The sequence below is a fragment of the Ovis aries genome, chromosome 19 (genome assembly GCF_016772045.2).
Source record: "Ovis aries strain OAR_USU_Benz2616 breed Rambouillet chromosome 19, ARS-UI_Ramb_v3.0, whole genome shotgun sequence".
NCBI classification, from domain to species: domain Eukaryota; kingdom Metazoa; phylum Chordata; class Mammalia; order Artiodactyla; family Bovidae; genus Ovis; species Ovis aries.
Window position 1 is genome coordinate 2,752,607 of NC_056072.1, and position 16,287 is coordinate 2,768,893.

The following is a 16,287-nucleotide window of genomic DNA, read 5'->3' on the forward strand; positions in this document are numbered from 1 at the left end:
CTTTGGTGGCAAAGTAATGTCTCTGCTTTTGAATATGCTGTCTAGGTTGGTCATAACTTTCCTTCCAAGGAGTAAGCGTCTTTTAATTTCATGGCTGCAGTCACCATCTGCAGTGATTTTGGAGCCCAAAAATAAAATCTGACACTGTTTCCCCATCTATTTGTCATGAGGTGATGGGACCGGATGCCATAATCTTCCTTTTCTGAATGTTGAGCTTTCAGCCAACTTTTTCACTCTCCTCTTTCACTTTCATCAAGAGGCTTTTTAGTTCCTCTTCACTTCTGCCATAAGGGTGGTGTCATCTGCATATCTGAGGTTATTGATATTTCTCCTGGCAATCTTGATTCCAGCTTGTGCTTCTTCCATGGATGGAGGTTTGTGACATTGTACAGGAGACAGGGATCAAGACCATCCCCATAGATAAGAAAGCAAAATGGCTGTCTGAGGAGGCCTTTCAAATAGCTGTGAAAAGAAGAGAAGCGAAAAGCAAAGGAGAAAAGGAAAGATATATCCATTTGAATGCAGAGTTCCAAAGAATAGCAAGGAGAGATAAGAAAGCCTTCCTCAGGGATCAATGCAAGGAAATAGAGGAAAACAACAGAATGGGAAGGACTAGATATCTCTTCAAGAAAATTAGAGATACAAGGGAACATTTCATGCAAAGATGGGCTCAATAAAGGACAGAAATGGTATGGACCTAACAGAAGCAGAAAATATTAAGAAGAGGTGGCAAAAATACACAGAAGAACTGTACAAAAAGATCTTCACAACCCAGATAATCACGATGGTGTGATCACTCACCTAGAGCCAGACATCCTGGAATGTGAAGTCAAGTGGGCCTTAGAAAGCATCACCACAAACAAAGCTGGTGAAGTTTAGTTGAGCTATTTCAAATCCTGAAAGATGATGCTGTGAAAGTGCTGCACTCAATATGCCAGCAAATTTGGAAAACTCAGCAGTGGCCACAGGACTGGAAAAGGTCAGTTTTCATTCCAATCCCAAAGAAAGGCAATGCCAAAGAATGCTCAAACTACTGCACAATTGCACTCATCTCACATGCTAGTAAAGTAATGCTCAAAATTCTCCAAGCCAGGCTTCAGCAATACATGAACCGTGAACTCCCTGATGTTCAAGCTGGTTTTAGAAAAGGCAGAGGAACCAGAGATCAAATTGCCAACATCTGCTGGATCATGGAAAAAGCAAGAGAGTTCCAGAAAAACATCTATTTCTGCCTTATTGACTATGCTAAACAAAGCCTTTGACTGTGTGGATCACAATAAACTGTGGAAAATTTTGAAAGAGATGGGAATACCTGACCTGCCTCTGAGAAACCTATATGCAGGTCAGGAAGCAACAGTTAGAACTGGACATGGAACAACAGACTGGTTTCAAATAGGAAAAGCAGTACGTCAAGGCTGTATATTGTCACCCTGCTTATTTTTCCTCCTAAGCTCCCACAATTCAGAGTTTTGTTTTTTTTTTTTTTAAGATGCTTTTCAAGTGTCTGTTGAATTTGTTACAATGTTGCTTCTGTGTTTTGGTTCTGGCCACAGGGCATGTGGCATCTTAGCTCCCCAAACCAGCTTAACCCTTGAACCCCCAGGGGAGCCCCTCCAGTGTGCGTTTTGTACTCACAGTACAGGAAAGGGAGAAAGCTGGCCTAAAGCTCAACATTCAGAAAACGAAGATCATGGCGTCTGGTCCCATCACTTCATGACAAATAGATGGGGAAACAGTGGAAACAGTGTCAGACTTTATTTTGGGAGGCTCCAAAATCACCGCAGATGATGATTGCAGCCCTGACATTAAAAGACGCTTACTCCTTGGAAGGAAAGTTATGACCAACCTAGATAGTGTATTCAAAAGCAGAGACATTACTTTGCTGACTAAGGTCCGTCTAGTCAAGGCTATGGTTTTTCCTGTGGTCATGTATGGATGTGAGAGTTGGACTGTGAAGACGGCTAAGCGCTGAAGAATTGATGCTTTTGAACTGTGGTGTTGGAGAAGACTCTTGAGAGTCCCTTGGACTACAAGGAGATCCAACCAGTCCATTCTGAAGGAGATCAGCCCTGGGATTTCTTTGGAAGGAATGATGCTAAAGCTGAAACTCCAGTACTTTGGCCACCTCATGAGAAGAGTTGACTCACTGGAAAAGACTCTGATGCTGGGAGGGATTAGGGGCAGGAGGAGAAGGGGACGACAGAGGATGAGATGGCTGGATGGCATCACTGACTTGATGGACATGAGTCTAAATGAACTCCGGGAGATGCTGATGAACAGGGAGGCCTGGTGTGCTGCGATTCATGGGGTCGCAAAGAGTCGGACACGACTGAGCGACTGAATTGAACTGAATTCCTCCCAAGTCCCCACCTCCTAATATCATCACGTGGTGGGTTAGTGGTGGGGGTGGGGGCAGTAGGGTTTCAACACACAGATTTTGTGGGGATACAGATATCCTGTTATAAGGCACCCTATTATTTTGTTTTGGTCTGGTGTCCTCTTTCCATTGTTCAAGCCGCCAAGGTGACATCTCTCTGTCCCCACTCCCATCATCACCTCTCTCTCTCCATCTGTGCCTCCCTTCTCCCTTTCTCAGGACCCTGGTGATTCCTTTGGGCCCCGCAGGATAATCCAGGATAATCTCCTTATTTGGTTGTAGCTGATTAGTAACTGTAATTCCCCTTTGCCATATAACCTGACACATTCATTGGGTTCTGGGAGGAGGATTTGGAAATCTGTGGGGTCTATTATTCTACCTAACATAATCAGGAAGTGAAAAAAAAAATCTCTGATCTTAACTGTGTTCAAGGAAAGCAAACATCAAAAAGACTCCTTTTCTATATTGATAAATGATGATGTAATATGCCAGATGACCAGTAAGAAAACTGATAACATGGTGGTTATTTCACTGTTGCATCGCTCTTCTAGCTGCTTCCCGGCTTCCCTGGTGGCGCAGAGGTTAAAGCGTCTGCCTGGAATGTGGGAGACCCGAGTTCGATCCCTGGATTGGGAAGATCTCCTGGAGAAGGAAATGGCAACCCACTCCAGTACTCTTGCCTAGAGAATCCATGGATGGAGGAGCCTGGTGGGCTACAGTCCATGGGGTTGCAAAGAGTCAGACACGACCGAGCGATTTTACTTTCTTTCTAGCTGATTCCATCATTGTGTTTTCTTATTTTAGTCAGTTGAAAATAATTGATGAGTCATGATGAAGGAAGTCCTAGGATGATCTAGTAAGACGTTTCGAAACGTAGGAAAAAGATCATTGAGTCTATCTTGTGTCTTATCTTTACTCAGAGTTCTAGTGAGTCTATATGATAATTGCAAGATAGAAATGAGTTTTATTATATTACAAAGTATCTGTTTTCTTTGTTTTTTTTGGAAGGCCTCAGAAAAAATGAAAATCAAAATATCTTTAAAATAGTTAGAACTACTCTAAGAAACTCAGAAATTAAAATTGGGTCCAGTGGACCCTGGTCTCTACTCAGAGGGTCAGCCTCTTGGTCCCCTTACCTTCTGTGAGGCCCCAAGGTCCTCCCGTCTTTCAGGCTCCCCTGTTTCCACTGACCCTTAAATATTGGCCCAATGGTTACGTGGGCCCTCTTTATTTTTCCTTATTTTTCATAAGTGACTGCTGCCACACCAGTGTCTTCGACATGCCTCAGCCCCGTAGAGCTGAGGGTTTTCTGGACAGTCCACTTGGGTGTTTCACGCCTCCTCCCAGCTAGATGTGTCTGAAACATGCGCTGAACTTTTCCCCCGTCATGTGCGTTCCTTTCCTTGTGTCTCTGAGACATCAGACCGCGCCGGCTGCGCCCAGCGGAGGTGTCGGCATCATCCTGGACTCCCCGTCTGTCACCCTGTGGCTTGATGGTGTCCCCCTGTCCGTCACGGCTCCCTGGTAGCTGTCTGCGCCTCTGCAGAGCCACTGCCTGCTTCTTGCCCCCTTGCTGTCTCTCAGTCTGAGTCCTGTGCTCAGTTCTCAGTTCTCCTGTTTCCCTGTTATCCCCACCTCTGCCTGCTTCCAGCTCTTGTAGTTCTCTACAGAAGAAAGTCTGATCGTGCCGTTCCGCTGTGTGGAGCCCTTCTGAGGGCTTCCACTGCCTCAGGAGGAGCCCGATGTGGAACGCCGCCGGTGGTCGTCGCTGGCACACGCCCGTCCCCAAGTGCCATTTTTATGAGCCTGTGTATAAGTACTGAAAGAATACGTGAAAACAAAACTTTAATCAGTTAATACCTGTGAAAGCCTGTGCTAACTCATTGGCTAGTGCCAGGAGCACAGTAAACAGAAGTGTTAGCTATCGCTGTTGTTACTGTTATGAGGCAGGAATGTAAGTGACTTTTTCATTTTCATTCTACTCTGATAATTTAAGAAATAGATGACATAAGATTAACATACACATACTACTGTATGCAAGATAGATAACTAGAAAGGACCTGCTTGCTGTGTTGCACAGGGAACTCTTCTCAGTACTCTGTAATGACATTTGTGGGAGAAGAATGCTGGGGTCCAGCCCCGGTGGATCCAGGGTGATTTGAAGGTGGGGACGGAGTCGGCGTCCTTGGAAATAACTTATTTAATTACAGATAGAGAGGGATTAGAAAATTAGCAGAGAAAAAGCGGCTGAATAACTTGGTTTACATGGGATACCAATAAAATTCCAAGACAAGAAATTTGCACCATCTACGTTGGGCCACTGGCGCCACTTGAATATCGGAAGGTGCCCCTCCTTGGGCTCCTTCTCGCATGGGCCTGAAAGCCGGGACAAGTAAGTAGACATGGCGAGCACCCACGCTCCAGATGGGAATTCAGCCAGAGAAACGGGGAGCAAGAAAGAACTACATGTCTTTCCGGAAGCTGATCTCGATTTCTTTATTTTGGGGTTTGCTTATATACCTTTTGTTACACATAGGGATGAATACAGAGTCACACGGGGTCAGCAGTCCTGACCTTTATCAAAATCAGGTGCTTTACATAAAAAAAAAAGATCTTAGGGGTTTTACATCATCTTCTGGCCATGAGGCCTGCTGACATTTTATGACTCTTTCTTTCTGATAACCAAAAACTTACTTTTTCCAAGGGTGTTTTTTCTTAAACCAGGCACCACCCTCCAAATAAAGTTGCATTCCTATAGGGTGAGGGTGTAGTGAGTTACAGTCAAGAAAGGAATTTATTTAACCCAAGGTTAACATGATTAGTCTTAAAGGTTAATACTTATTTCTCCTATATGCTTAAAGGTTAATACTTATTTCTTCTATATGCTAGTTATTTTCATCATAAGGGCAGGGAATATGGAGATTTAGCAGCAAACATCAGCCCAACAAATGAAAATCCTTTCACCAATGTTCCCTTTAAGATCTGTTTAGTCTTAAGATAGTGATAAAGTTACATTTTTACATAGCAAGGACACAGTGATTTATAACAAAGTACAGTGATCTATTACAGAAGAGAAAATTCATTAACTCAAAAAGTCTAGTATTGCTAACCTTAAAAACTACTATATTTCCTTTTCTATATTCCAAATACATTGGTTAATATATTCTCAGGTGCCTAAGGATATGGAGGCCTGGCGGCAATCATTGACTCAACAATGAGAAAATCCCTATGCTAATTAAGAGTCTCAAAATACTCCAAACTCTCTGTGCTGTTTATGGTTGAGAGGTAGTAAACAATCATGTTGGTAGTGGCAGGAGTATGGATAATTCTGTCACACAAGCTAGTTTGCCAGCAGAGAGGTTTGACCTGAGACACCCTTGTCCCACCCAGGGCAGGGAATTAGCAGCAATTATTGGCACAACAAATGAAAAACCCTTCACCAATATAATTCCTAACTAACCCACTATACTGACAATTTCCCAAAAGAATTTGCCTTTAGTAAGCCTAAAACATCTCGTGCCTCTCAAGTTGGGAGGCTGTAAACAGTCACATGTGGCTGGAGGAACCTTTACAGGTGGGCTAGATAACCTTCAGAGGAATTCATAAGTTGGAACACTCTTGTCACGCCCAGGAATTTTTATTGACTTGGAGCTGCACGTTTACTCCTTCTGAGAGAACCAGTGGGGAACAGCCCCCCGTAAAGTCAGAGGTGTAGGCGAGAGCACGAAACAGTAAAGTAGATAGACTCTGATTTTGGGGGCAGATGCTCGGGAACAGGGGGTTTCCTGAGGCTTGATCACGCCTTTGCGTATGCCAAGCCTCCTTCCTCATGACCTTTGCTGTGGGTGGAGTTCCTCACGCTGGCCCCCAGCATCAGAATCCGGAAGAGAGCGGGTGTGCGTGTACAGATGACTGGCTGCTGCACACCTGAGGCTAACGCAACGCTATTCATCAGCTATACGCCAACATAAAGTAAAAACTAGAAGAGGGACAGATCCATGAAGTGATCTCAGCTGGGTCCTCTCCTAAACGTTGGCGTGATGGCATGCTTTGGTGATTTCCCCGTCTGCACTGCTTTTGACTCACCTTTGGAAACGGAAACGTTTTGAAGGCGTGAGTGCCTTAAGAAGTCACTGTTTCGGTGACTGATGCTCGTGAAAGATGAGGTGGCTTCTGCGTGTTATGTTTTCCACTGAGTGATTAATTTTATGGATCTCTCGAAAAATTGTCTCTGAAATTTTGGTGGTGTCAGAATGTTTTCCGGCAGATCATTTATCCATCGTTTCAAGTACATATCTGTTTTTATTTTTATCTAATTTTCTATAAGGAAGCAGTTTTATGCTTAAGATTTCCTGTTGTGCAGTTGATGAAATGTTTTGAATTGAGGGTGATTTAAAAATCTGCTTGCTACATTTCTTCAGTAAGCAAGACCTCCTAAATGTCTTTCTTTTCGATTAAATTGAAGTTCCAGATTTAAAAGCGAGACCATCAAGATGGTGGTTTAGTCACAGAACTATTACACAGAACTTACATGTTAAAAATTCTAAATTACATTGGTACCTAAACAGAGCTCTGCTTTTTATAATGCTGGAAACAAAATAGGTACTTTATTAAGTACTTCACCGATTGAGGAAATAAAAGTACTAGAAAGTTAGAAATAAGTGGTATTTCTAAAGATCGTTGTGTAAAAATTCATAAGCTCAGGATTGTTTGCTGCTGCTGCTGCTAAGTCACTTCGGTCGTGTCCAACCCTGTGTGACCCCATAGATGGCAACCCACCAGGCTCCCCCGTCCCTGGGATTCTCCAGGCAAGAGTACTGGAGTGGGTTGCCATTTCTCTCCAATGCATGAAAGTGAAAAGTGAAAGTGAAGTCGCTCAGTCGTGTCTGACTCTTGGCGACCCCGTGGACTGCAGCCAGCAGGCTCCCGCGTCCCTGGGAGTCTCCAGGTTTAGGAAACAGAAATTGTTGGAATTATAGAAGGAGTGGTTCTAGCCAGAAATGCGAAGTGCTGGAATTGCTCCTTTTAGTCTGGTGTGTTTTAAATTGTTATCTCGCACTGAATGCTGTAGTCCTACCTGGATGACTGTGTCTGCACAATTGCATGTTGCTTGAAACTGATGAAGTGTGGGTCAGTCTTCCTGCTCCCGTGCACACTTTGTTGCTCATCTTCGGCTTAATCAGGAAATCTAATTGTGGCGGTTATTTAAATATTAACATATATTCCAAAGTTCATAAATTAAATGAGTAAAAAGCAATGAATTCCAAACCATTTCTTTCTCTTACTGCTTTCATATGGAGTTTCCCTAAGTTTTTTCTTATATAAACTGGAAATTATGTATTCTTGTACTTAAATACAGTATGATTATTTTGCCCATTATCTTAGACTGCAGTTGGGAGAAGACTTTATCTCTGTTTTCCCTAGCTTCACTTGGTGAAAATTTTATCATGCTCACAGAATATGTTTACCAATAGTTTATTTTATATGATATTCAGTGGTTTCTTTCAGAGAGAGGAGGGTTTACAAAAGAAAGAATTTCATGTCCTTTATATTTTAAAGAAAAAAAGTCTTGAATGCTGTCTTTAAGCCCAAACTTCTTTAAAGTTTGGGATAACTTTTAATCATCTCTCTACTCTCACTCTGTACTGATATTTATTTGCATTATATTAAGGTATATGTTAGTGAATGACAGTTCATTTTCGTAGTGGTTAAAGGTGAATATTTATTTACAGGTGTACAAACTTTTTAACACTTAATATTGAGAGACAGAAGTGATTTAAATTGGGCTTGTTTCAGAATACCATTGCAGAAATCAGCTGGCGACATCACCATTATATGAATGTTTGCTACTGTGGTTTGAAAGAAGGATCCTCATTAAAATCTTATTGCTAAACAAGTGACAGAAACCTTACAAACAGCTTGAGGCTTCGGGCCAGTCACAGTTACTCCCGAAGAGATCTGGACAAGTGTGAAGATGCAGAGACTGTGCCTTCATGCCCATCAGAATGCCACTTCCCTACTTGAGGACATTTCTAGTCACGTTGGGGAAAACAGAGCTTAACAGAAGTCAGTGCCTGAGCATTCGCTTGTGAATTTGTCACGTGTCAGAGTACTGAGTGTTGAATTCAGAAAGTGTACTGTTGCTAGGAGCCCTTGCGTTCGTGTTTTCTGGAAAGGGACTGGGGTTTGGTCAGCTCGCACGTGCTTATGAGGGGAGGTCCCTGATGCTCATGCGCTTTCTGTGGACGCCATCTTCCGAGGGAGCCAGTCCAGGCCTCTGAATGACAGTGGGGCTGCGAGGAGCCAGCCCCCGGCCCGTCACCACCATTCACCACCTCTGGGTTAACTTTGCGTCCACGCTTCCTTTGAGGGTAGCTCATGCTTTCATTCATGCTTAGGATTGTAGCCCTTGCCTCTGGAAAGGCAAGTCTTCCCATCAGGCGGTGTGGAGAGCAGTTAACGTGTTAGGATGCTAATGACTTCGAGAGTGCAGGCTAGTGGACGTTTCAGTGGGCTTGCTCCCTTCAGGACCTCCGATGAGAATGAACTAATCCTGCATTTGCTTTGCCTTTTTTAAAAAGAGGAATGTTTTTTCCCTTTTTTGAGAAAACAATAGTTTGACTTGTTTATTTTCGGCTGTGCAGGGCCTTCGCTGCGTGCAGGCTTTTCTGTAGCTCTGGTGAGCGGGGGCTCCTGTCTGGTTGCGGTGTGTGGGCTCCTCACTGCGTGGCCTCTCTCGTTGCGGAACACGGGCTCTGGGGCACCCGGGCTTCAGTAGAGGTGGCCCGCAGGCTCTAGAGCACGGGCTCACAGCAGTTGCGTTGCACAAGGCTTAATTGCTCCGCGGCATGTGAGATCCTCCCAGCTCAAGCATCAAAGTCGTGTCTCCTGCGCTGGCAGGCGGTTTCTTTTCCACTGAGTCACCAGGGAAGCCCCTGCTTTGCCTTTTTGCGTCGCAGAGGACACAGGAAGTCCCCTTTGCTCTGATTTGGCCACATGCACAGCTCATCGGCACAGGGATCACAAGAGTGTGTGTTGAGTGTAAAAGATGCCTGATTCAGTTCAGGACTCAGAGGAAACGGTGGCATCCTGAGACTGGTGAACAGCTAGTTCACGGAGCCTGTGACCCGCACTGGAGTATCCCTGCCCCGTGGCTGTGACCAGACGTGCCCTCCGTCTGGAGTCAGGCCCCTCCTGCACCAGCAGGCCTGGTTTCTGCCCGCCCACAGCCTGCAGACTGCGCTGATGCTGCAGACAGACGGACGTCCGTGCCCGAGGCCTCTCGGTCCAGCACAGCCCCTCGAATTTTCTGTGCATTTACAGATGTCAGTCGTTTTCAGTTTGCTTGTGGTTTAAAGCCACTTTTGTTACACATTATGTGTCTTCATGGGGACTCCTGAGGTTACCTGCTTGTTTTAAGATGATTATAAATCATATTCCTTAGTAGCTGGAAGGGTAAGAGAATCCTGATAATTTTATACTAAATGATGATACAAGCTTCTTGGTGAGGGTGGTGTCGTATTTTAAAGTCTGACATGGACATGGCTGGTTACAGATGGGAGGAGTCCGAGGCTGGGCCTAGAGACCCCCGGGGAGGGGAGGGACTGAGACAGCTGGGGAGAGTCGCTGCTAGAGCAGGGGCGCCCCACGCCCGTCCCAAGGAGGACCTGAGGAGCAAGCGGGTCCGCCCCAGCGCAGGCCAGGTAGAGCAGCGGGCTGCTGTGGCTGGACTCCGGCACCAGGGTTCTCTGGGTTGGGGCCCCTGAGAAGGCAGGACCCCGAGGGGGCCAGTATGATTTGAGGGGCACACTAGCAGAATGGAAATGTGATAGAAAGCCATTTGGGTTCTGGGTCACCTCAGAGTTGGCTCAGGAATGAGATGGGAGCCCTGGGATCAAAGTAAAGGGCCATGGCAGGCTCTCTGGAGGAAGCGGGGTTGAAGGATGCCATCAGTAGCCTCAGAGAGCGGACCCCAGGAGGGGCTGTGTCCGATACATCCCCCTTCACTCTCCCTACTTCTCTCTTCCGGAATATACTCTTTCATTTTAAAAAATTGGGAGTATAGTTGACTTACAATGTTGTGTTAATTTCTGCTGTTCAGCAAAGTGACTCCGTTTTATATAAGTTTATGGGTGTATATATATGTGTGTTTGTGTGTGTGTGTGTGTATATATATATATGTTTATGGGTTTCCCTGGTGGCTCAGTGGCAAAGAACCTGCCTGCAATGCAAGAGACACAGGAGACGCGGGTTTGATCCCTGCGTCAGGAAGACCCCCTGGAGGAGGGCATGGCGACCCACTCCAGTGTTACTGCCTAGAGAGTCCCATGCACAGAGGAGCCTGGCAGGCTAGTCCGTGGGGTTGCAAAGAGTCAGACACGACTGAAGTGACTGAGCGCGCACACGTGTATGTGTGTGCTCTTTTTAAAATACTCTCTTCCATGACGGTTTATCACAGGACATTGACCATAGTTCCCCGTGCTGCACAGCGCGACCTTGTTCATCCATGGAGTACATGCTTCCTCTCTCTAGACAGACCTTGGAGATGCTGTGGTTTGGTTCCAGACCAATGCAAAACACTCAGTGTCACAGTAGAGCAAGTCACATGCCGTCTTTGGCTTCCCAGCGCATATAAAAGCTATATCCACACTGCATTGTAGTCTACGAAGTGTGTAATAGCATTATGTCTAAAAAAACCACTGTACATGCTTTCAGTAAGGATACTTTATTGCTGAAAAATGCGAACGCTCCTCTGAGCCCTGATCCTTGAGCGAGTCGTAATCTTTTTGCAGGAAGAGGGTCTTACCTTGATATTGGTGGCTGCTGACTGACCAGGGTGGGGTTGCTGAAGGTTGAGGTGGATTTCTTAGAATAAGAGAGCAATAATAAAGTTTGCTGCATAGGACTCCTCCTTTTAGGAACGATTTCTTTTCTGCCTGCAGTGTGCCAGTTGGTGGCATTTGATTTGGTGGAGAATTTTCAAAACTGGAGTCAGTCCTCTCAAACCCTGCTGCTGCTGCTTTATCAACTAAATTTCTGTAATATTCTAACGCTCTATTGTCATTTCAGCAAGGTTATAGCATCTTCACCAGGAATAGACTCCGTTTCAGGACACCACAGTCATTGTTCATTCTTAAGAAGCGACTTCCCTGGTCAAGTGTGATCAGGAGACGAAGTAGTCCATCCCGTCTTCAGGCTCCACCTCTGATTCTAGCTCGCCTGCTTTGTGTCTGCAGTTACAGCAGTAACTGCAGGGATCAAAGATCCCTGATCACAGGTCACCATAGCAATTGTAATACTGAAAGAGTTTGAAATACTGCGAGAATTACCACAGTATGACACGGAGACGTGGATGCAAAGCAGCGAAGTGAAGCCGGTTAGAAATCCTGCTTCGCCTCCGCGTTCCGTGTATCACGTGAAGCGAGCTCCTTCTTCACCTCAGGGGTCCCCTCCCTCCTTCAGACCTACCACCTTCTGTTCACGTTCACGTCTTCTGTGGAACACGTACTGTGTGTGTGCCAAGCACAATCTAGGCCATAGATGTTAAATGAACGAAGATTTTAGAGCCGCTTAAACTTATAGAGATGTAATTACAGATGAGTTTTTCTCTTCCAAATTTTTTATTTCAGATTTCACTAAGTGTTGCAAGGATTCTGGAGTCCTTATGGTAGTAAAATGCCGGAAAGAAAATTCTGCGCTGAAAGACTGTCTGACCTCTTAGTAAGTAGCTGCCTTGGCGTTTGTGTTCCTGCGTGTATGCGTGTATGTGTGTATGCGTGTATGTGTGTATGATGTGTATGCGTGTATGCGTGTATGATGTGTATGCGTGTATGATGTGTATGCGTGTATGCGTGTATGTGTGTATGCGTGTATGCGTGTATGCGTGTATGATGTGTTGGAGGCGAGAGTGTGTCATCTAACTCGCTTTGTGTCATGTATTCTGGACTTCTCCCCACCAGAGTCGTCCTGTTGTTGGCTGAGTCTGAAATTTTAATTTGGTAAGGATGCTTCTAAGACAAGTGGTACAACATATTTTTGAAGGGTCTTTTCAAGTTATGTGTGTTTGTCAGCATTTTATCTGATTAAAATATTAGTCAGCCATAAAAATACATGATTTTTTATAGGATTAATAAATGCCTTTTCATGAACAGCTTAATCCATCGAATATATTATGCTTATCTTTTAATGAAAAGGTAATTTTACCAGCCTTAGGATCTTTTGGATGAAGATGTTTAACTTCTAGGAGAGTTGTAATAAACAAAGGAAACAAAGGTATATTTAGATTTCTGAAGTTAAATTACTTTAAAAAATAGTTCTTAAATGTGTTCAGTGATCCTTCATTGTAGTTTGTTGAGTCTTAAAGTACAAATGTGTGGAGTTCTTTGAATGCAGGTGCTTTCTGCTCATCTGCCCAGACTTCATCATCACCCACGTTACTGACAGGTGGCGTGGCGGGTGCAGTGCTTTCTTGAGTAGGGAGCTGTCTGTGAGATCAGACAGCTGTGAGGTCAGACAGATCAGTACCTTCTGTACTCGGCTCCCCTGGCCTGCGAGCATCTATGTCAGATACTTCTTAGATGATTACATAAAAAGAAAGTGGTGATTATCTGAATCTTAAATTGTTTTCTTTTTGGATAACGAGTACACATGGACCGCACACATGGACTTAGGCACTCTTTTAGAATACTGATTATCTGCATTCATAGATAAGGAGACATAGTCCAAGTCCACGCCTTTTCTCAAGTTGATAATAAATAAAAATAGTTCTGATAGCTGCTCTTTTTGATGAGCCCAGACCTGCCCTGAGCATGTAACTGTGGAGAAATCAGACTTCGGGTCCCTAGAGCCCCCAGGAGACACTGGTACGTGAGCCTCTTGCACGTCTGTGTGGCTGAGGTTGTTAGCTTCCCCGTGCACCTGGTCCGTGGCTTTCGACACCTCAGTTTCAGGCCCCATTGTGCCTGTTACTCTTAGTTGGGACAGGGTGGCCCTGAAGCTGGGAGCAGGACTGTGGGGAGGGCAGCAGGCTGGTCTCCCGGGCCCCCCAAGGTTTAGCTCTCCTGTGCCCTGGGCAGGGTCCTTGCGCTCCAGCAGGAGATTATTCCTCACAGGGAAACACGTCACTCCAGTGCTGGGCATGTATCGATGCCAGGTACTCAGGAGATGTTGGCTCTTGTTAAAAGTTCGTCTGTGGCCTTTTCATGAAGGTGGCGCCGAAGGCGAAGAAGGAAGCCCCTGCCCCTCCTAAAGCTGAAGCCAAAGCAAAAGCTTTGAAGGCCAAGAAAGCAGTGTTGAAAGGTGTCCACAGCCACAAGAAAAAGAAGATCCGGACGTCACCCACCTTCCGGCGGCCCAAAACGCTGCGGCTCAGGAGGCAGCCCAAATATCCTCGGGAGAGCGCCCCTAGGAGACACAAACTTGACCACTATGCTATCATCAAATCCCCCCTCACCACCGAGTCAGCCATGAAGAAAGTGGAAGACAGCAACACACTGGCGTTCACTGTGGGCGTCAAGGCCAACAAACACCAAATCAAACAGGCTGTGAACAAGCTCTGTGACACTGACGTGGCCAAGGTCAGTACTCTGATCAGGCCTGATGGAGAGAAGAAGGCGTATGTTCGACTGCCTCCTGACTATGATGCTTTGGATGTTGCCAACAAAATTGGGATCATCTAAACTGAGTCCAGCTGGCTAATTTCAAATATAAAAGTTTTCACTATAAAAAAAAGTTCGTCTGTGTTATTTTCAGCTTTTGCTATGTGAATATTAATCATTGGAATATCCCGCCGTCTCTTACCCTTGAGAAGGGGAAGAGAGGTCCTAGACCATCTGGGGGGCTGGGGGTTTGGGGGAGCCTGCTGCTGCTTGGAAGAGAGAGGAGCAGAGGGGAAACCGAGAGGAGGGACGGGAATGTGGGAAGGGAATGAGAGCTGCTGAGGGAGAATTCTGCTTGACAAGTCTCCACCAGGTGGCTCAGTGGTCAAGAACCCGTCTGCCAGTGCAGGCGATCTCAACCTGCCAGTGAGATGCGGGTTTGATCCCTGGGTCGGAAAGATCCCCTGGAGGAGGAAATGGCAACCCACTCGTGTTCTTGCCTGGAGAATCCCTTGGACAGAGGAGCCTGGAAGGCTGTGGTCCCTAGGGTCACAAAGAGTCGGATACGGTTAAAACGACTCAGCACTAGCACAAGTCTCAGCGTACTTGAAGAAATACTGTGTTTTCGTCTTTGCACAAGAGGCACCTTGGCTCTGCCTCCTGTGGACACTTTGTGAGTGGAAGCACTACCTTCTGGCGTCTCTGCCCGGTGACACGGGAAGCAGCGATGGTCGTATTCTTCCATTTCTCCCTATCTCATCTCACTCATCCCTCAGTGACCATGTCTGGCTTCTGCCCTCACCCCCTGGAACTGTTTCCAAAGGTTCCAGCATCTGTCTTTTCCATTCTTTCTCTGTTACTAGACCCCCATTTGATTCTGTCTCCCCGGTGTCTCTGCCTACTTCTTCTCCACCCTTTCCTCCTTAACCTCTTCCTGAAAGCTACTTCCCCAGGGTCTCCTCTCCATCTTCCGTGTGAGAAAGCTCAGTGTGCACCCGTGGAACTCCGTGCTTCCTGTGGGTCACGGCATTCCTCTGCTTCCTCCTGCAGGTCCCTTACTGAACTCAGCTCCTCTGAGTCCTGCCTCGTGTCTTGGGCAGTTCTGATCGTCTGGGATCTAGGATCTTACTGATTGCATTTCCCCAGTCTCTCCCAGCTCCACTGCGTCCTTTTCACCAGAAAGTTGACTCCTTTAGATCACTGGGCCTTGTCATTTCCTGTCTGGATTACTGGAGTAGTTTATTTATTGGGCATTCAGCCTCTAACCTTGCTGGCCCCTGGCCCCCCTTGGCCTGTGTGTGCTCCACAGGCCACACACACTCTACACTGAGATTCATCCGAGGCCCCGAGCTGATCTCCCAGCTGCTGTTAACAGTGCCCGGCAGGACAGATTGGGCTTCTCCACACATCTCCGCTTCCCTCCTCTGTGGATTCTTCCTTGAGGGCCTTCTGTGGGGATTTCTGTTGGTCCTTCAGAATGCAGCTCACACGTCTCCCCGGCGGCTCCCCGTTCTCCTCTTCACCCTGTCTCTCCCTGGTGCCCTGGGCCACGGCATGCTGTGCATGTCATTGTGATGTCTGTGCACACGGGCCCCTGAGCACAGGGGCCCTGCTCCCCACTGTCCTCCCCCGGGACATCGCTATTCAAGAAAGAACCGTTAGTTTTTTTTTTTCCCTTTCATTTGGTAGCCTCACCTTTACAATGAATTTATGACTATGACTAAAAACCCTGCTTGTAAAGATTGTGCTTGATGAACTAACTGGGTGTCTGAATTTATCATTAAAGCAGGCTTATCTTACATGCTTGCAAAGTGATTTGCTTTAAAAGAATTTTTTCCTTCTCGCAGCTATAAAGATCCAGCCTTTTATGAAGAATGCAAAATGGAATACCTGAAGGAAAGGGAGGAATTCAGAAGAACTGGAATTCCTACCAAGAAAAGGCTACAGAAGCTTCCCACAAGTATGTAGGCAGATATTCAAGATGATGCTCAGGAACGCCAGTGTTCATGGACATCAGTCACCTGAAATAATGGACTCAGGGAAGTGTGTTTCCTTTATCCTTAATTATGGAAATAACTTTATCTGAAATAAAGATGTTTTTTTAACCTCAAAGTTATTGACTGATAAGAGCAAGCAGGGGCCTGGGACATGGTTTGCCTGGTCATAATGGATTTTAAATAGATGGTCTCACAACTATAAATCTCTAACAGTGACACTGAATTTTAGGTTTCCACATGAATATTACTCGTCAAGGTATAGACTGATCATGGAGCCAGAAGTAACTAAAGGGGAGCAGGAGTGGACAGTCTCCAG

At 45.8% G+C, this 16,287-nt stretch overlaps 1 protein-coding gene across 8 annotated transcripts in view; it reads left to right on the forward strand.

Annotated features, from left to right (window-relative positions):
- The window catches only part of CMC1 (C-X9-C motif containing 1), an 81,082-nt gene extending 64,996 nt beyond the window's left edge, over positions 1 to 16,086 (forward strand). For 6 of the 8 annotated variants that reach the window (XM_060402073.1, XM_015102210.4, XM_042235766.2 and 3 more), the window contains 2 exons: positions 12,007 to 12,097; positions 15,822 to 16,086. In XM_060402073.1, the coding sequence (XP_060258056.1) occupies positions 12,007 to 12,097; positions 15,822 to 15,942 (212 nt within the window). In that variant the 3' untranslated portion in view covers positions 15,943 to 16,086. Of the gene's footprint in view, positions 1 to 12,006; positions 12,098 to 13,584 lie in introns of all 8 variants that reach the window. The other 2 variants (XM_060402071.1, XM_027957938.3) reach the window with 2 other exon arrangements.
- The last annotated feature ends 201 nt before the right edge of the window (positions 16,087 to 16,287 follow it).